Consider the following 22,700-nt stretch of genomic DNA (forward strand, 5'->3'; position numbering starts at 1 on the left):
TGATGTTTTGTATTGATCATTTATGAATTGACTGATTGAATTGGCATAATACATTTACCTGACTAATAAATTGTAATGTTTGACCATATTTTGCTCACTCTGTAATTATTAATTCAAGTAGATTACGCTGTATCCTTGTTTCTGCACGTCTTGCATCAGGTCAGTAGACGGACTAAAATCCAATTGAGATGGAGCATTGGGCACACTAATTGTGTTTTAGGGATCCGGCTGACTCTTGATATTGTTTCATGTGTACTTAGGTGGAAAGGGCGATAACTTCCGTCTAGGTCAACAAGGTGTTGCACGACTAACCTAGATTGGGTACCCGACCTTTGTTTGAAGGTAATATTATTCTAAATTAAGTTCATATGGGAAACCATGGGCTTGGTGAAAACCAAAGTTACTATAGAGTCCAGTAGTCGGGTACATTTAAATTAATGCCCTAACCTCTAATTAGAAATGATGATTGTCTTAACTCAAAGGTGTACATCTAAGCGGGACTAACTAAAGTATTTTAGAACGAGCGCGCTGGTAGCGGCCATCTAAAGTATTAGTCAATTTACCTCTGTTTAATATTCAAGACTGACCGGAGTGTGACCGTGAGGGACGCCTTCGGCCGAGGCGATTTCTCTGAGCGACATGAGCACCCGAATGAACGGATGTAATAGTTACTAGTGAAGACAAAAGGTTCAAACATTTATCTAAATTACATATTGATATAATCTTCTTAATGTTTTATGATTGGAGTCAGATAAAACAAGGATAAATATATTAATATTCTAAACCACCTCATATTAAAATTGGAGTCAGATATGAGCTAAGTTAATATAAATCAACATTGTGCACTGGAAAGACCGAACATGCAGTGAACCTTCATCCACCAGTGGACACCGGCATTGGGCCAACTGGGTGGATCTTACATATCCATAGTGCTCTAGTATCTTGAAAGTACACTTGCAAGAGTACTGCTAGTATAGTCTTAGTTAACTAGTAGTGCACATAGCATGTACCACTAGGGATAGTTTGTTATTGAAAACATGACATGCTATTTGTAGAAGCCATTTTGGAAACAGCTGAAGTAACCACTGAGCAATTTTTAACAGAATAAGTACAATATTAGATTACTTGTGGGTTTTTAAAATTTTCATAATTTATTTGTAATAAAAATAAGGTTAGCTTCAAACATTAATCAAACATGTAATGAACTTATGGTCAAAGTATACTTGTATACATAAAAGTACATTAATTACCCTAGAGATTATGCTGTAGTACAATTTAGTTACAATTAAAATATACCAAATTTAGAATTTCAAAACATGGCATCTCAAGATAGATAATTGTTGACTCTTTTGAAGTATACAGGCCTTTTGTCTAGCTGTATACTTTTGTGTTTTTATTTTATTATTTTTTTCACTGCAGTAAGCAATTATATTTGTGTAATTATAAGATTACCATCTTTTATAAAAATTTGACATTTGACATGTTCATTGACAATTTAGGATTTTTCGCACCAATTAATTTCAGTTAAGTCGACTCAAACTATTTTATTATCTATCTTAATACTTGTGTCTGTAACATTATATGAAAAATAATGTGGGCATGCAGTATGTTGAATTATCCAATCAATCAAAAGGAGTAAAAAAAAAAAACTACAAACCAAATGTATTTAGAACACGTACTGTAATAACGTTGTGCACGTATAACAATGAACAAGCATATGACAAATAACTAAACCCTTTCTGTTTTTATAAGTTTAAATATACTTAAGTCAGGTTTAAGTTTATCTTAGTGCAGCATCTAATTTAAATTTTGTGGATGTGTACGCAGGTAACAGACTGAATGTATATTTTCTTAACAGCTTAACAGAAGTGTACTGATAGCAGACTTACTGGGGTTGATGAGTATTGTGGAGCTCGATGTGACGGGTCATGACTTCTAAAGAATCAAAGCTTTTTGACTGTAAATAAAATTGGAAGTTGTAAAAAGTACTATATTTTTTAAAGTAATAAAGTAAAAGTAAACAATAATTTTAATTGTACTCAAGTAGGGTACAAATCACAAAAGTAGACCTTAAGTACAGCAAGCACCTAGCATTGTTTGAGTATCTTACATCTGTGATCTTGTAACTATATTAAAGACCAGTCTAAAAATGTCACAATGTAATTTAATCATGTTCATAGAAAGACTGTCATTTCATTGTGTAAGTTGTATATGGTCATATTTTGGTAAATTCATCAAGCATGATTTTACTATGTACTCAGATTTTACTATGAGAGTATGATAATTGTTTATTTGAAAACAGCAATATTGTAAATACAGACCATGGCAGTTACAAAAAAAGTTAATCTATTAGATAAGCAAATTTCTGTAGTTTGAATTGAAGCTGTATGTCTCTTTTTTTATATGCTGTAAACAATTTCACAGGGGCAGGGTTCTCATGAATTACTTTATAGGATAAAGTTATGTACATTTTGAAAATTAAGTTTCATGTATATTTATTGAATATCAGCTTAACTGATACATTTAAATTTTATTGACTTTACAAAGTGTGGAGCCCTAATTCGCGTAAATGCATTTGCTCTGCAACCGCATGGATGTTCTGACAATATCAGAAGAACAACTATTTTTTATTTCTTTTAGAAAAGATCTTTAAATTATTAGATGCTTACGCACAACAGAGCCGATTGGTATATTTGTAGAAGAAGTTTGTAATGGATTCAATAAAAATAAACTTACAGTACATTAACAGCTCAGGTAGAATAATTTTAAAAAAGTGTTTTGTCGATTAGAAAAAGAGGATATGTTTTCTGACTTTGGTTTAGTACTTAGTGTTTTAAATGTCTTATTTTGTAGCATGACTCTTGAGTAAAGGAAATGTAAAGCAAGATAATAATTAATGACCCTGTGTCATATCACACCATGTATATTACCCATTGATTTAAAGTAAAGTTGTTTTGAAAAGGCTGAACTTAGAATGTTCAGGTTTAGAGAAGAAGTTGAAAAGGTTTTAAACTTCTATTAAATAGTTTTTAGTAGGCATTAAAGAATATTGTCAACATCACGCATGCTGTTTTTAAGCATTTCAAGTTTTTTTTACTCTGTTTGCAAGATGGTATAGCAATATGTTCCCTATCACGACTGCCAAATGTATGGCTTTCTTATCGTCAGTGTCATGTGTTGTTTCATACATCTCAGAGGGTTTCTTTAAGTGCTACTGAACCAAAACAGTGAATTGTTGTTGGCTCGTGACCTAGGCCTAAGACCTTATTCTTGTTAGGCCTAAGTCTCAAAATAAAAGTTATTACTATAAGCCAAAATGTTGTCATTACAACCTAAGATATGGTATTTACTGGATTAATATTGTATAACGTATAATTTACTTTAATAGACAAAAAGTATGATAATATTATGATTGATCATGTTCTAAAATACAATATGTATTAATAATGTTAAATACAACATGTTTATATATATATAAACATGTTGTGATAGTGATATGATAAAGAGATAAAATGATAGTGAACAATAAAGAGTTGATTAAACAAATAAAGTATTATAATTTTAAAGTTTTAAACTTTTATTTATGGTTATACCTAAAAATTATTAAGTCTAGTTTTTTATATATTGAAAACAACTGTTAAATAATGTTAGTTATTTACCAAAATAATGTTTAACTTATATTATTTTAAACTTATTTGTAGCTTAATTCATATTAAGTGTTTGTTAACTTCATAACAATTTGACAATTAAAAATCTTCATATATGATGTACCATTAAGGTTATTAGTGTTGAGCCATCAAACTCTAATAACCAACTCAGACTATTCAGTTTAGATTAAAACATCTATTTTAATGTAGAATAGCCTAAACAGTAGGCATCCAAATATTTGTATAAATTTATTTATTGCTTTACATTTAAATAAAGTGGAATAATCATGAGTTTTAATTAAACATTTTCTTATGTAGAACAAAGACAAATAAACAAACAACCATACATAAGCTCATATTCCATTGCCTGTGAATATATATATATATATGCAATATCACTTCATTTTGTAATCACCTCATAAGCTATACTATTTAGAAGAAGGCACAAATAATCTATTAATATTACATTCATGGCCCATGTAGAGCTGATCTACAGCCATTTATACTGCTCCGTTAACCAGCTTTGACTCAATTCAGTGTATATGTGTTTGAAATAAAACGTTTTTCAGCTTAAGTGAACTTATTATTTTGTGTTAAACATGTAAAATGTTTTAATGTAACTAAGTAGATTTTCAATTCTACAAGTATTTATAAAGAAAAAATAACCTGCTTGGCGTTTCCTAGTCATTTTTTAAATTTTGGATTAAATTTACAGGATCAGGTTTACATACAAAATATTAACTTAAAGTAAAGTCGCAAGATTGGCCAAGTGTCAATTGGTGCATTAAAAGTCTAGCGGTATAAATGACCTATTGCTTGTTCTGAAAAGTGTCTATGCCTGTACTGTAAATAGTAGGAAAATGAGCTAGATGCTAAACATGACAGTGTGAAACAAATAATAGAAATATTGTCCAAATTTATTAAAGTCCTATATTTATGCCAAATGAATATTTACATATTTAGAAAATTAAAAATGTTGCATAGTGTGTCAAGGACTGGTTACTTGTTTAAAGCAAAAAGGTATAAACTGCAGATCATTTAATAAAGTCGGTCGTCGTTTAAGACATCTCAATAACACACACTTCTCATGTGTAACGGTTTTGTAGTCAGTTTGGAAAGACAACCTAAAAATTGTTGTACAATTGACGTACAATTTCATAATTTCTCATTCATTTGAAAAAGTGTATAAATAAAAGGTATACATAATATTGTTGGTTGTCACCGGTTTAAATCCAAAACATTTACAACTCAAACTTTCACGACAGTTGAAAAGAAAATATTTTCAATACACTGTACATTAGACACTGTTGCAAAAACATATTAATGCGGATTTAGTGGCAAGTATTAAATTTAGTTTTGTAGATTCATAGTTCTCGTGAAAAAAAATATATTATTAAGAATTAAGACAACAAAAGACAATTGGCAGTAGAAATGGTTATTACGACTTTTACTGTATGCTTCATAACAGATGCTATGAGAGTTGTGTAAAATTACAGACTTGTTACGTATATGCAAAAAGTTTGCAAAGACATTTTGTGTTAAAAAGTGCAGCAGAAAATGGCTGCTTGAATTAGGTCAAATCATTTGGTGAGATGGCAGTGGTCATAAAGTATACTGAAATGTTTCAAAAAACATCCTGCATTCAAGGGTTGATAAAATAAACTTATTAAAGCATTAAAGTTTACTGCAAAGTATTCATAAATTAAAATGCATTTACTTTTTTGATATTAATGTGCTTTGTTGACAGTATAGCGTGTAGCATTCAACTATGAAACAAATAACTGTAGCTAAGTGTTGTTATTAATGTTACTTGGGACACATTAGAAGTTAAAAATATTCCCATATCATGAAACCCAGAAATTCTAACTCTCATTGGACCATATTGATGTAACCATTGTATTTCAAAACATCACATTTTTTTTTCCCTTAAATGAAACATTGATGTTCTTAAAAACTCCAGAAGAAAGGGAACAACATTAAGTAAATTCGGTGAATCGACAGTTTTAAAAGCAAGTATGCTTTGTAACATACAAACTCTGACAGTGGCGCAAAATTACGGATTTTTAGCACATGCATAAAAAGCTTACATTTTGTGTTGAAAAAGTGCAACAGAGTGCAAAATCATAAGCTTGAATTATTTCAATACTATTGTTTGTAAAAACAAAACTCTAGTCATGCGTTAAGTTTAATCAATAGTATTTTAAACACCATTTTTCCGTATGATAACGTTTTATGTTCTGAGAGAAAAACATTCAGTTAGATTTTAGATTGTTCATTTGAAAATGTGTATGTCAATGAAAAACATTCAGTTTAAAGAAACATAGACTCACTACAAAATTTGGGTAGTGTCAATAATCTTGATTCATCTAAATCTAATGGTCAAAGAAAAGCATCATTTGCTCAGTCTACTTTCAAGAACTACTTGTAAACTTGACAAATTTTGACAAATTTGTAGACTTACTTGACTTGTCACTGTTATGTGAACATACTGTATAAATGCTGCATCCAGTAGTTAAACTAATACATTTTTACTGTTCAATATTAAGTAAAGTTAACTGGGGGCCAGAGCTGTACTGTTTTTAGATAAAACTGAAAATAAATGCTTGTTTATATTTTGTTTTATATTTGAAATAATCCATTTTTTCTTTATAATATCAAGTATTTTTAATTCATTCAAATCAGTTTGAAATACCAAAATTCCATAACTAAGTTACATGGCTTGGATTGTGAGTTTAACAATTACTACGAGTAATACATACATTTTGTTTACTTTTTGAAACAGAAATATCGATACTGTCTAAAGACTGATAAGTTCTTATAGTAAATATTTTATGTTTATTTTCAAATCTACACTAGTGATGAAAAACATTAAGTTTTTTAGATTATTCGTACTACAATGTGTGCCATAAATTACAGAACATACTTGTAAATATATTGAGAATGTGTTAGTCAAAAGAAAATCATTCAGTTTTTCATTAATCACAAAGACAACTTGAATTTACATCTGTGATTTTCAACCAACAGTATAGAACATTACATTTTTAGATTAAATAGTTTTACAAGTTGTGACAATTTGTAGTCAATACAGATTAAGATTTGTTATTTAATGGATTACTATTGTAAACATATTTTTATTTGATAGTTCCAACATTGATATATTAAAATGATATGACTGATGCTCTTTTGTCTGTCTTAAAATTTGTATTGGTTTAATGTAGAAATAATGTGAAAAACAACATAACCTATTAATGAGCAATAATAAAGGCAGATTCATTAAATACTGTGTGTGTGACTTCAAGCAGACAAAACCAGACCCAGAAGTGTACACACAACACACAGACACACACACGCACAAACACACAACGAGATAGACACAGACAGACACACAGCCAGAGCCACTCTCCACACCGACAGTCCTATCAGAGAGACAGACGCACGCACAAACACAACGTCTCACGCTTAAACAGCCGGAAAGAACCGGTCTGAACGATAACCATGTAAACGGACGTTTGCGTTTATTTAACAACCGATGTCATAATGTTCGCTTATCAGATACACGCATACGTCGTAAAAGTCATCAGATGTCTTTTATCTTTCTCAAGCACGCTTCAACCGGTTCAAATTTCCCGCACACATACACCCATGCAGGCACAGCCAGAGCCGAACCACACCCACACCCGAGCCGGAGAGACGCACACACATACACAGACACGCAGTTCAGACCATAACAGAGCAAAGGCAACACAGCGGTGCATATACCTTAGTTTATTAATTCTAACATAATATATTAACATAATATATTATAATAACATAATTTAAAACAATAATGACAATATAATATTGTATAATTATAATATCTGCATTGATTACAATAATTAAAATATATTACTGTATAATATTAAATAATATAGATTTAATAACGGTTGATATTATTTATTTCATTAAAATCTATTTCATAATATTAAAATATCTCATTTTAATGTAATAATAACGGAATTATTAATTTTATTCAATTGATAAGAATCTAATTAAAGGAATTATTAATTTAATTAAAATGATAAGAATCTAATTACCGGAATTATTAATTTAATTCAACTGATAAGAATCTGATTACCGGAATTATTAATTTAATTCAACTGATAAGAATCTAATTAACGGAAAGGGGCGGGGTTTACACCGGAAGCCCCGCCCTAAAAGGGGCGTGGCGGTCATCAATCAAACTTTTTGACACATGCCACCTTATATTCCTCTCTCTCATGCTGTATCACTTTACATCATATGAAATTGCATGCATCATAAAATGCTTCAACCTCTAAAGCCGACAGATCAACATTTTAAGAGCGTTCCAGGAGTTCAATGAACTACATTTAATGGTATGTAATCTTTAAATAGCATTTTAATACAGTTAATTTTATACAGATGCAAACTTCCTATCACTACAAGTAATATCATCATATCTGTGCAACAAATTCCCCAAATACAAGGCAAACAGTGTTATATCTAAAGGTGAAAGAGAGCGTTCAGATTTACTCTCCTCTTGAACCATCTAAAACTCCACCACTTCAGCTCTAAATTTGTCATTCCACTGAACAAAATATCTCATCCCGCAAGGTGTTCATCCAAAGTCAAAGTCCTCTAACCTCCTACACCTAAGCAATCGCAGCAGTTTCAGTGACATAAGCACTGTGGTAAGTCTCGCTCAGACACACTCTTAGCCCTTTTTACCCCGAGCTGCACCTGTCTCAATTCTCACTTTCTATTTTTCATGGGACCCTTGAGAAAGCATGTATTACCAAGGCTGAGAGAGGAGCTAGCCGAGGTATGAAAAGGTAAGAGGAGTCATTACTGACAGCCTGGAGGAAACATTCCCGTCAAATGACCTGAAACACTTTTTAAGCAGGGGTCTCAGCTGACTTCCCCAGACATCTGCTACCGAGGGTCTTTTTTTTTTCCTCTCTCTGAGGTGGCTAATGCGCAAACCTCCATTCTAATTGTGGCAGAACTGTCAAGGGGGCACTCTAGGCCTTTGGAGGCGTCTGTTTCTTCTGGGTATTTTTTTTTTTAAAGGAGTGACAAATGAAAGAGCTACTGGAGTGGAATATGCGGCAGACGGGAGAAAGTCAAGAAAGCATAACCTCAAACTATGAGAGCTGATTCAAGCGTAGGTCCCTTGACCTCAGTGGGACTCGTTTAGCTATCAATCTGCAAGTCAAATGGTAAAACCCAGGGGCGTAGTAATTATTATAAATGGGGAACATGTCCCATATCACTCTTTCAGAAATTTTTGCAGTGGTTATAATACTTTTGGTGAGTGAGTGAGAGAGAGTGAGCAAGGAAAATTATTACTCTCTGCTCAAGTTTAAAATTTTGCCTCCATGGCTTTGACGTGTTAAAAGCCATTTGCGCCACCAAGTTTTAGCATAATTATGCTAAATAGAATTAAAACTTAATAGCCATTCAAATACTGCACATATTTAAAAAAAATTACTAATAATTTACAGGAGACACAGCATCTGGCCACTTGGTGCACCGATAATAATCTGCTCCTTAACAGCAACTTAAGGCAACTTAAGAAGAACCAGCTTTCATCAGCCGTCTTGGTGAACTTCTACCGCTGCACAATAGAAAGCATCCTGACCAACTGCGTCACAGTCTGGTATGGAAGCTGCTCTGTTGCTGAGCGTAAGGCACTGCAGCAGGTGGTTAAAACTGCCCAACGCATCACAGGGACCACACTGCCAGCCATAGAGGACATCCAGAAGCAACACTGTATGCGCCGAGCACGCAGTATTCTTAAGGACAACTCTCACCCTGCTCTCAGACTGTTTTCACTCCTGCTTTCTCGGACAAAAACCAGCAGACTGAGGAACAGCTTTTTCCCCAGAACTGTTTCCCTTCTGAACTCTGCCCCTCACTGACTCTTTTGCCCCCCACTCTCCTCTAAAGCCTAGTTCACACTACAGGATTTTAAACATCATCAGATCACTGTGTCGTTCACACTACATGACTTGACTTTGTGTCTTTTAATCTCTGTGGTGTTCACACTACGCAACACTCTGTGAATGATCCACAAGAGGGGGGTCACAGACTACATGATCTGACAACAACTCATTCCCCAACAGCTCATTCAAGCTACCAAACCACAGCCAATGAAATTTTGAGGGAGCAGTCGTCAGAAAAAGCTGAACACTATTGGCTGCTTGTGTGCTGATGACATCACTGACAGCGTTTCAAGCTTTTGAGACAGCATTTAAACATCGTCAAATCAGCTGATTTATGAGCGGATTAATCACTCATCTGCAAGGTTCGAGTGGATAGATACACAGAGAGTTTTTAATTTTTGTAATTTTATAACTCTTTGAAATAAGACTAACATATTTATAACACCCTGCCGTTTTCTAACTATCAGTGTATTTCTTTCTGACATTGTTATTTGTTATTTTTTTTATTACAAAACAGTAAAGAACTGAGCATTTCTGCCTTAAATTACCATATTGGTTAAAATGACTGCATGCATGTCTGATACTTTTTGACTTTAAATATGTGCATTTTCTTGCCTGGCAACTTCCTGCTAACATAAACAAAACTTTCTGATGGCAAAAACATCAATTTACTTCAGATATCTTTCAAAACAGCATATTCTGTGCTGTTAAATAGCTCCTGTTTGAAAGTGAAAATGAAAGCCAAGACCTTTAAGTGTTTTAGTATCTTAACTACATATTAATAGGCTGCATTACCAAAAAAAAAGATGATATTTTTAGGGTAATGATGTCATTAAATATGATGCCAGACATTCAAAGCTTAATTTTAATATCTCAATAGAAGCTTGTGTGGCCGATTCATTTAAGAGATTTATTTATTTACTTATTTATTTTTATATGCAAGTAATAGTTAACTTCAGCAAAACTTGCATCTAATGTTTTGTTTTATTCACTTCAAGAGTTCCTATGTTTGTTGTAGGTGGGGCTGTAAATAGTGTAACACCGGGTGAATGTTAAAGCTTCCCTCTGTGTGCCCGCGCTCAGTCGCGTGGTGCACGCAGATGGTGAAGCAGAGGTAATTTTCGCTCTCCTCTAATCCTACAATTATTATCCCTTTGCAGTCACAATCATTTTATTTTGACACTAAAATGCTGTTTAGGGTTTCTGTTGTAATGTGTATTGTTGTGATGAGTATATTTTACTTTAAATGGTGTGTTTATTGTGATTTTAGAGTTTTCATTTGCACGTGTATTTTTCATGTAGGATTGAGAGGGTTTCCAGTGTTAAATTATACTGACTGTGCCTCACTGTTTTGTTAAGGTATGTTGTTTTGGTTATTGGCTTGTTATTTTAAGGATTCAAATATGTAAATCAGTTTAAATTACAGTAATGGTGTCATTTAATTGTGTCATGGCAGATTTTCAACTAATAATTTAATTAATGCAAACAAAAAGGGTTTTATTTTATCAGTGATCAAAAGAAAATTAATGCAATTTACAATTAACAGTTATTTAATGTTACATATTTTATTTATATTATGCAATTTATGTGATTTTGTTTTTATTGGCATTTAAATGTTTAAAATAGTAAAATACATATTTCTCTGTGTGCCTGCTCAGTCGCGTGGTGCACGCAGATGGTGAAGCAGAGGATTGAGAGGGTTTCCAGTGTTAAATTATACTGACTGTGCCTCACTGTTTTGTTAAGGGAATAAATCAGTGTTTCTCCACCTCATCTGTGTGTGTGACCGTGTTTGAGAGGGAAGTCCATTTGAAGTCTGCTACACTTGTAATGTAAATATGTTGTGACAATATGGCGTTTTATATGAGAGCGGTCAGAATGAGCAGTATGGTAATTCTAATAGTTACAGAATTCTAGTTCCACTGTTAATATATCCTACTCTCATGTCTGTGTTAACACAGAATGAAGCGAGTGCACCGATGCCCATTCTGACCAATCACAGATGTTTCTGCTTAGCTCCTGAGCACACAGGCATTCAGCTCATGCTGATATGCTCTCTCATTGGCTGCAGCTCGTCACTACATCTGACCACACGTGGGGTTGAGTCGGCGGACTGCTCTGGAATATTTAGCATGCTGAATGTTGGATTTCCGTCTGCGAGGTGTCGGCGACGCGTCAGCGAGCCTCGTTAATGCATTGTTCAGTAGTTCACACATAAAGAGCGGCGAGCGCCGAGCACCCGCAGATTTCTTCCCGATCACAGCCCGATCTGTCGGCGAGCTCGTTAACTTCCAAATCGGGCTCAAATCAGGCTTAAAATCCTTTAGTGTGAACTAAGCATAACTTATACTCCTCACAATCACTGCACTATTTAACATTTGCACACTTAAAAACTGCACATATTGATTGCACTACATTGCACTAATTCATTATTTGAACTGTACATACCCACTGCAAATGTTTATCTATCCTGTGCACTTCTAATTATTAATAGCAACCCTGTACATATATTCATGTATTGTAAATCTCTGTTGAAAGCTAATACAACCTGTATATAATGTTCATAGTACACCATAGTTTTTCTAAAACTGCACTTTATACTTATTATTATTATTATTATTATTATTATTATTATTATTATTATTATTATTATTATTATTATCAACCTGTATCCTGCACTTGCTGCTATTGTACTGCTGATTAGACCTAAACTGCATTTCATTGCTTTGTACATGTGTAATGGCAATAACATTGAATCTAATCTAAAAAAATCTAATTAATTTAATTTAATTTATCATTCATTCATTCATTCATTTTCTTGTCAGCTTAGTCCCTTTATTAATGCAGGGTCGCCACAGCGGAATGAACTGCCAACTTATCCAGCAAGTTTTTTTTACGCAGCAGATGCCCTTCCAGCCGCAACCCATCTCTGGGAACATCCCCACACACATTCACACACACACTCATACACTACGGACAATTTAGCCTACCCAATTAACAATGCCCTTCCAGCCAACATCCACACACTCCTTCATACACACACTCATACACTACGGACAATTTAGCCTACCCAATTCACCAGTACCCCATGTCTTTGGACTGTAGGGGAAACCGGAGCACCCGGAGGAAACCCACGCGAGCACAGGGAGAACATGCAAACTTCACACAGAAACGCCAACTGAGCCGAGGTTCGAACCAGCGACCTGTGAGGCAACAGCACTACCTACTGCGCCACTGCGTCGCTCAGGTAAGGAATAACTGTATAAATTAATTTTGCATCAAAAAAGCATTTTGAGATTGGTAAAGGCGTCTGCAACTTTTGAGAAGCATCAAATCACCGGTATATTAGCGGTCAAAACATGTGCATGACTGCATAAATTATTATCCTTTTTTTAAGTTAAATATTGGGCATGTACATGTTTGTATCTAAAAAAAGTTAATTTTAATAAATGTTCTCTTTAAACCACCGGGTGGCAATCTTTGTTCTTTTATTTTGGAGTGCAGACTGCATAAGTTTTATTAATACATTTTTTTTTTACTTTAAATTGACATAGTTAAAAAATATATATTAACTGTTTTCCCAAGTTTATACAACTACTGTAAGAAAATATCAGCATTTGGTATATACTTTCAGTATTATATTTGCTTGAAGTGACTCGATCTAATCCTGTTTATATGAAATGAACCTGCTCCCAAGCAGGTTTGAGCTAGCAGAACTGTTGCTATGACAACTAGTCTCAGTTGAGTTTTGAAAACTAAATGATCCTGGATCAAGTCAAATCGTCAACATCCAAATCCAGCTAATTGAGTAATCAATTAGCTGACCCCTGCTTGAAAATGCCTTTGTTGCTTTGTCAGTTATCTAATCAGTACAATATCTGTAATTTAGAAACTGGGGAACTAACACTGTGAAATTAATTTAAATAAGTATTGACAATTTAACGAAGTTACATAAAGTAGTTGTGAGACTTACAATTGCTGTGAAATAGAAGCAATAAAAAAAACTCTGATACATCTATATTAACTGCTACATTTATTTAATCTGTAGCAGAAAATTTACCTTAATAGATTAAAATATTATTTTTGCTCTGCCCTAATAATTTTATATGCTTTAAGGTATTATTGTGAAAAAACACAGTTCTCCATTATTATATTATTCATAATTAACTATGCAACTAATTATCATTACATGCAACTAACCCTAAACCAAACTCAGATTTTTAACCCTAACCATATAGTAAGTGCATGTAATTAATTATTATTAGTCAGTAATTAAATGAATAGCTGCACTGTAACAAGGAAACCTTAAAATAAAGCATAACCCATGCCTTCATTTATTTTAAACATATTGTTAAATTCAAGTTCATGAAATCTCCTTCCTGAAAAATCCAGCTCTGCTTCTTAAATTACCATCAACAGCTCATTCATCAACACTTTATCAGGCTGTACTATTTAATCACAGATAATGATGTCAGATAACTGTCATCAAATACTGTACTCCAGTATGAATATTTAACCAAACGTCTGCTTCCCTCAGAAGACAGCAAGGGGACATATGGAATTAGACTGAGGGCTTGTTTTGGTGACAACTAATGGCAGATGGAACTGTCAAAACACAGAGTACATTAACTAACGGCACCAAGCTGATTGGCAGGAACAGCGTCAGGGCTGCCAGACACAGAATGAAGGACATTTTACCTCTCCGTCTTTTGACTCCAGGCGTAAATCGCTCCTACAGGTTGCTTGGAAATCACCCGCGTCAGCTTCTATTTTCACTCCTTTAGGCGCCTCCATGTATAGCGAGCGTGTAGGAGACTCCAGCCTGAGCAGAAGATACATCACAGATTGTAATGCCTTTCTACATACAGTACAGTAAGAGCTTCAAATCAGATCAAAATAGCCTATAATGTTAGAGCAATGAAGCTGATGAGACTTTAGCGCATCAAAGGGTGGCTTTGCAAAGTGAATGATTCCCTGGAGACGATGCAATTTATGCCAGCTCGTTTTATGACCAAATGTAATTGAATGATTTTTTTTTTTTTTGAGAATATGAGGTTTCTGGAACATTCAGTTCAACCTTCAGATGTTATTTGAGACCCGTTGGGAATAAAATGCAGACGAAGAATCTCTTTTAGGTTTCTTTTGTTAATTTATGTACAGATTAACAAGAATACTAGGTGATACAATCATGGCTACAAAAAACTGATACTATTTGCATTGATATAATTAAAATGTGCTACATTTTGAACTGGTGTTTGGTTAAGAGGTATTGTAATTAATGTTTGATGTATTCTAAGGCCTGGTTTATACTTCTGCGTCAAGTGACTGGCGTAACCCACGGCGCATGCAACGCACGTAGCTGTGCATTTATACTTCTGTGCGCTGTCTCTGTTGGTCTGCATTAACACTTGGCAGTGAGGTGTAAATGTTCCTCTGTGTCGAGTTTTTTCGCTGTTGTTTTGCTTTTCCTGAACACTTCCGGGATGTACAAGTGGCTCAAACTCGCTCATTTTGAGGCAGGAACCGGTGGACGTGCAACAACTTTAACTATGAGCTAAACACAAAACACGAGACTCCACACTTGTAAACAATTGCTCCATCAGGCTCGCTCCATTCCCGCCCAGACTCATCAGCACTACCAAGCTGACCAATCACAGAGCTTACGCTATGCGTTGTTGTGACGTGTAGTTAAATTTTTTTGAGAGGTGCACAACAGTAATGCCGACGGCCACGGCGAAGGGCTATGCGTCAGCATTTGACGCAGAAGTATAAATCAGCCTTAAGAAATTACTTGTTTGAAAAAAAAAAACATGACATACAATTAGAGGGATACAATGTTAGTATTAGCTATACTGTAAACAATTTAATTTTTATTACACACCAACTTTTGAAAATCATATCTCCCATGTCACAAAAACCTCCTTCTTTCATCTGGGAAATATCGCTAAGCTACCAAGCATGCTATCTATTTCAGATGCAGAAAAGCTTGTTTATACTTTTATGACTTCTAGACTTGATTACTGCAATTCTCTATCCTGCTGGTTGCCCAGCATCTTCTATTAATAAACTTCAGTTAGTGCAAAATGCAGCTACCAGAGTTCTTACTAGGTCAAGAAAATATGACCATTTCACCCCAATTGTATACTTCTTAAACTGGCTGCATGTTAAGTTATATATTGATTATGAAATATTGCTTCTTACCTATAAAGCCTTAAATAATCTAGCTCCTGTTTATCTAACCGACCTTCTGTCTAGCTACAATCCAACTCGCTCTTTAAGATCTCAAAACTCAGGGCTTCTGATAATGCCCGGAATAGCAAAGTCTACTAAAGGAGGTCGAACCTTCTCTTTTATGGCTCCTAAACTCTGGAATAGCCTGCCTGATAAAGTCTCTCAGTTCAAAACTAGATTAAAAACTTATTTGTTTAGTAAAGCATACAAACAATGCCTTACATAATCGTGTAAGGCGAATAAAATTTGACAGCATGCCGTGGCTAGCCGCAGCACGAAACGAGGCAAGCCACTCTGTATGAGTGTGCTCCATGCACCTCCTGTTAGACACCCTCCGCCTTGTTTGAATGCACCATACATTTTTAAAGAAATACTTATAAGCTTTGTTTCTATGGTTATATAATTCCTATTTTAGATATATTATAGTGCTTCATTTCCGCACTGACATTTGATATCTCTTGTTCAAATACATTATGAACAGCAGCTACACTAATTATTTTCTTTGTTGTCTATTTCCAAATGGGGATGCCCATCCCGTGGCCTCTAGAAACTGTGCAGTGGCATTGATGGGATCCAGCACCTGTGAAGAGATGATGCCAACCATAGAGGACTTCAAGGACAACTCATACACTTCAGACACAAATACATTTTCATTAAACCTATATGCTATAAAATTGCTTGGTAACAATGTCTGTATATAATAACTTACATTTGATTGTAATGTAGTCATGTGCACCTTTTGTAAAGCTGCTTTGAAACAATAATTATTGTAAAAAAGTGCTGTACAAATAAACTTGAATTGAATTGAATGACAATGAAAAAATGTTCGTACCAATCTATTGTGTAGTTTACATAAATGGAAAAAATACATACAAAAATACACACAATAGTTTCTTCAGCACTTCTCTATATTTAATTCACAAAAGAGTCTCAAATAACATCTTAAGGTTGAAATAAATATTCCAGCAACCTCATGAAACCACTCTATAACTGCTTGAAAAAATCAATCCATTACGTTTAGTCATAAAATGAGCTGGCATAAATTGCATCATCTCCAGGGAATCATTCACTTTGCAAACACACTCATACTTTTATGCATGGTTTAGAGTAAACCACCTTAACAAAGTACAACTAAGCCATACCCATGTCATTGTACAACTTTTGTGTCTTTTTAAACCACACATGCACAAATAGTTTCAATGTAATTTCAGCATCAACATTTAACAGAGGATACATCAAGTTCCCATAATGTAATTCAAACACAATGGGTAAAGAAAGTATTTGAACCCCATTTTTCACTCTTTGTTATATTGCAGCCATTTGAGTACAATTTCCTCAAGTTTTTCGTAATTACACACATTTTCACACAGCACCCCGGATACTGACAGAAAAACAGAATTGTTGACTTTTTTGCAGATTTATTAAAAATGAAAACTGAAATATTATATGGTCCTAATATATAGTATATGTAAAATGTATTGCCATCTTGGAAATATAAGTTTCTATCTGTGTTTTAAATGTTTTTAAGTTATTGAGCTTCACAGTTTTTAATTCTCTTCAATTTGTGAATTGGGGTAAACATAAAAAATAAACTGGGCAAATGCAGATAAAACCTATTTCTAAAAAGTCATTTTTTTTCATGGAATTATAAGGTTCTATCTTGCAAATTATTCATTGAAGCATTACTTTTTAAGAAATACAAGCAGTCTGCTTAATAATTTAAACAAATAAAAATTGGTATTGTAACAATATGTTGATAAATATATATATATATACATAAATATATATATACATAAATATATATATATACATAAATATATATATATATATATATATATATATATATATATATATATATATATATATATAAACTGAAACATTTTTCAGTGTTTATTTAACTTTGTTAAACAACTAATTTGCTCATTGTGTTTTTTTGTTTAAATATGACATCTGCACTATGCACTATGACTATGCACTATGTCTTGTATGCTTAAGTAAAAAAAAAAAAAAAAAAAAAAAAAAAAATATATATATATATATATATATATATATATATATATATATATATATTCATCCTAAAATATAAATAAATGTTATAGAAAGCAAAAATGTAACTTTCTCAAACATCAACATATTGTTACAATACCAATTTTTATTTGTTTAAATTATTAAGCAGACTGCTTGTATTTCTTAAAAAGTAATGCTTCCTTCAAAATTCTGAGAATAAATCATTAGGTGTGTTCGACTTGAACCATGGCTGCAGCCGGTGATCAACAAGATTAGAGGAGCGCAGGCAGGGGCAAGTTGAAAACGGTGCCGTCAAGCTGGACACTTCGGTGCTCAAAATTGTGGCAGTCATGATAACTGATCGCATGGCATTCGTCATCGTTTTTTTAGACTTTTTTATTTATAACAACAAAATATTTCCAGTACAAATAAAACAGAATACAGTCTTTACAAACTAGTTCATTTTTGAATTATGAATTAAATATATAACAAACACATAAGAGAAATAAGGGAAAATGAGAGAGTAATTTAAACAAATTGAAAAGGCCTATTAAATACAAATTAATAAGCACAAATTCCAGGAGTTTAAATATTTAAGTCTTTAGGCTAATAATTGTTGTTTGAATATACTAAAAAGGGGTTTTACACATAAATCTTTCCAATATATATTAGTGTAAAACCCAAAACAAGGTGTTTTGATTAAGTCATAAACAATGATTAAGATTATTCTAGATAATGAAAGCATTTTTACATAGTTACATGTAGTTTTCATTTTTACATTATAATAAAAGCAACTCAGCCATTTGTGTAGTATCTGTGTCGTCATCGCAGCTCCTGCAGTCGGTCTTTAGATGCTACACAGGCTGAATCGATCATCTGATCTCGGAGTGCTGTTGCCAGGGGCACCCCCAAGTGGCCACCCTAATATGATTTTACTGTTGATATTTTTCATTTAAATGTACTTACATAAATTCACAATTTTTCAATAAATGCATAAATAGCAGCCACAAAATTATTGTGTCACTGACATAGCTGATTCACTCCCCCTCACCGTTCCCTGTCGTTGACAGCACGCACACGCCTTCAATAGACAGCAATGGCAATTCAATATTTAACTTAAGGTACATCAATAGAAGAAACCGTATTATTAATATTGTGTCTCAAAAAGGAATTTGGATAAATTATGTTATTAGGATCTGTATAGTGAGTGTGTGTATGTGTGTTTGTGCATTTGTTTGTTTTATTAATTATAAATATTAGAAAATGCCATATACTGTACGTGATACAATAAAAGTATGTGAAAAAAAAAAAAAATATATATATATATATATATATATATATATATATATATATATATATATATATATATATATATATATATATATATGAAAAGTGTTTTTAAACTAAATATTCACTTTTTTGGTTTGCACATGTCTTTGCTGAATTATTTCAAGCAATAAATTGCAATTGCTTAAGGGTAATTAATTAAATGAATTAAAACCACAATATTTCATTTACCAGAAACAAAATATAACATTACACTGAATTTATAATTTTTTTGTGTGCCACCCCAAGATTTGGCGCAGCCTCTTTTGACCACCCCTAAGAAAATTTTATGGTGGTGCCAATGTTGTTATGGTACTTTGATGCTACATGTGACAGTCACGTGGCGTCCGCTCAGTACAATCTAGACAACATTTCTATATGGCATGCACCGTTTTAAGACAGATTCCGATCATTATGCGTAGCGCTGTATGAAGTCGGACACACCTTATATGTGTTTCTTTCTGGCATTTCCCACTGTCAACGGAGATATCTGGCGGAATAAAAGTTGATCCCGATTGGTCCTTGTGTGTGCATTCAAAATGCTGATTGGCTTAAGAACCTTATAAAGCCAAGCTAGAGTTGACTTTGTAAATAAACTTTTTTTTTTGTTAAAAAAAAATGTAAATAAGAATATGTGAGCAACACTTTTGTACATTTTAGGTACTAATATGTAACTTTAGGGTATTAATATGGACCGTTTAGGTACACATTTGTTCCTTTTCAAAAGGTACCACCCTAGTGACAGCTCACATTCCTTTGTTTTTGAGTGTGTAGTATGTGTATGTATAATATTACATATTGTATAGTTTGTATATGTATAGTATGTATAGTATATACATGTACAGTATATATATGTATAATATTACTTTAGTAATATAATGGGTAACACTTTATTTTGATGGTCCATTTGAGGAGTAGACTGTCTGCTTAATATCTGCTGATACTGCTTCTTCAACAGACATTTACCAGACTATAAGAACCTTTGCAAGTACATGTCTTACACTAACCCTAACCCCAACCCCAACCCCAACCTAACAGTCTACTTATAATCTAATGAAAATTAGTTGCAATATAACTTAAATTCAACAGACGATCAAAATAAAGTCTGACCATATAATGTAGCATTTATATTTTTATTACAATACTGGCAATTATAAATGATTCAGAAATGTTAAAATGCCTTGATTAAAAAAAAGGAAATATTTTTCTATTGCTTTTAGGCACAGAATGCAACACAATGACCTGCTATATATAGTATAATGAGCTCTAGTAGTGCTTGCTTACAATGTTAGAAGGTTCAAGTAACGAGTGGAAAAATGAACATAAGCAAGTCCAATCGGATGCAAATTACCAATAACAATAGGGTACAAGAGAGCTAGCACAGCAGAAATCCACGTACAAGTGCTGCATATCTATATGGTTGTACACCTTAGAGGTGTTCTTAAAGGTTAGTCTGGTGGTTATACCTCATATGGAAGCTACTTTGGATTTAAAATGATAAACAAAATAAAATTAGGATCATTAGCTTGATGAAACATGAAAGTGTCCTTCATTATCCTGAATCCCGCATTCAAGCTTCTGAATTTCAAACAGTCGGGATCTGCGTAATATAGGTATTCACAGTGAGGTGGAACACAGCAACGCAGGTGCTGTCAAAAGGGAAATTTAAGCAGATTAGGTGACATCGTGTTGCTGCACGGCGCTCACACGTACCAGGGATAAAAGGGAGTTGACTAATTTGTCGCTGGTAGAAAAACAAAGGGAAAATCTAATTTACTCCCTCTTGGGTTTGAGAGAAATATTAGGACAGAGGAAAACACAAGCTGCATGCAGACTCAGCAGTGGGAATACAGCCTATAGCCTACAAATGAAGAGTACACAATAGAAACAACAAGGAAACTTTCTACTTTACTTGTACACTCGATTAAAGGAATATTTCCGTTTACTTCAGCTTAGTCCAACAGGGGTCGCCACCGTGGAATGAACTGCCAACTCATCCAGCATATGTTTTACACAGTGAATGCCCTTCCAGCTGCAACCCAGTACTGGGAAACACACATACACTATGACCAATTTAGTTTCTTAAAGGAATAGTTCACACAAAAAATAAAATAAATAAAACACCGTAGTTTACTTACCCTCAATCCATCTTTGGTGTTCATGATTTTTTCAGATGTTCATTTATTTATTTATTTATTTTATTTATTTATTTTTTTAGATGAACTCATATGATGAGTAGTTTTGTTTTTTCAAGTTTCCAATCACATAAATCCATCATCAAACTAACCCATATGCTCCAAATGGGTTAGTGCTTTTCTTATGAAGCAGATCGATGTGTTTTTGTAACAAATATATTTAACATTTTTAAATGAAAAACTCTAATTAATGACTTCTGGTGGCAACTGAATACACGTTATGTGTGACTGACATACTGACAGTAAACGGCATATGGCGTAAGACAGGTAGGTACATGTATGTGCCATTGTAAGAGTAACATATTGTACAACATTACTGGGTCATGCCAACCCCATAGTTTTTTCGTTTGTTGTTGTTGATGAGTGTTGGGCAACAACGCGTTACTGTAACGGCAATACTTTTGACAGTAACTATGACTGTAACGCATTACTTTTTAAATATACTTATTCCATTATTGTTATCAGGGCCAGATTAACGTAAGGGCTAGGCAGGGCTGAAGCCCCAGGGCCCACGGAAGAAGGAGCCCTTGATTGCGGCAAACGCCTTTGCATTTTTTCCGCATGTCGCTAATAAGAAATATTCATTTCGGCTCGCTGCTGTTTAAAAACTGACCCTCTAAACTAAGGCTCAGAGTGTCTGTAGCTCAATCAGAGTTTTGAGTAACCCTGTTTAGCCCTTCCATAAGGGTGACCAGATGCCCCATTTTTCCCCATGAAAGTCCCTTATTTCATAGGACAGTACCTTATTTCAGCTTAAGGCGAGAACAGTCCAAAGGTAGGCTAACCAAACATGCTTATAGAACAAAAAAAAAAAAAATTCAAACAGTATCCGTTATTAACGTGCAGTAAGAGACGTTGTTATAGGCGGAATCATGCTGAAGGACTATAACTGTACCGCAGTCTTTTTAAAGTTTTTAAAATTTCCATCACTGTGGACTATCTATAGATTAGTGTATTACCCCTTTTATAAAAATAAAAGTAATAATCCAGATAAATTAAATATTGGTGCTGACTTTCATCAGAGAATAGGCTATGTCTGATGCAAAAACTTGCTAACCTTCTGTAATTGACTGAGACCAAATGGGAAATTAGAAGCATGTATATTCTAATAAAAACTAATATTCTAATTATATTCTAATAATAACAATAGTAACACCAATAATAACACGATTGTCATTATTATTAACAACAAAATGTAAAATCCTGTAATAATTAAAAGACAAATCAAATGCTCAAACTATAATTCAAATAGAGGAACCAGTTTCCTCCTGATTACACACAAACATACAGCTGACAGCTCATGATGGCCTGATTGCAATAAATATAAAGACACCTCATTTACACGGACTCTT

General features: G+C 33.6%; 3 protein-coding genes across 6 annotated transcripts in view; 1 reads left to right on the forward strand and 2 right to left on the reverse strand.

The window, feature by feature from the left end:
* The window catches only part of LOC147838928 (uncharacterized), a 619,529-nt gene that overhangs the window by 53,697 nt on the left and 543,132 nt on the right, over nt 1–22,700 (reverse strand). The window lies entirely within an intron of this gene.
* LOC147838929 (uncharacterized) overlaps nt 1–22,700 on the forward strand; it is a 188,234-nt gene that overhangs the window by 53,697 nt on the left and 111,837 nt on the right. The gene's annotated exons all lie outside the window — the stretch shown is intronic.
* Nucleotides 1–22,700, reverse strand: part of sgcd (sarcoglycan, delta (dystrophin-associated glycoprotein)) — a 407,777-nt gene that overhangs the window by 17,648 nt on the left and 367,429 nt on the right. For all 4 annotated transcript variants that reach the window (XR_015519477.1, XM_087299219.1, XM_087299218.1 and 1 more), the window contains 1 exon segment: nt 14,288–14,411. Coding sequence is in view for 3 of the 4 variants with exons in the window: in XM_087299219.1 (XP_087155345.1) it covers nt 14,288–14,411 (124 nt within the window). In the remaining variant the exon portion in view is untranslated.

The sequence above is a fragment of the Danio rerio genome, chromosome 21 (genome assembly GCF_052040795.2).
Source record: "Danio rerio strain M-AB ecotype USA chromosome 21, GRCz13ab, whole genome shotgun sequence".
NCBI lineage: Eukaryota > Metazoa > Chordata > Actinopteri > Cypriniformes > Danionidae > Danio > Danio rerio.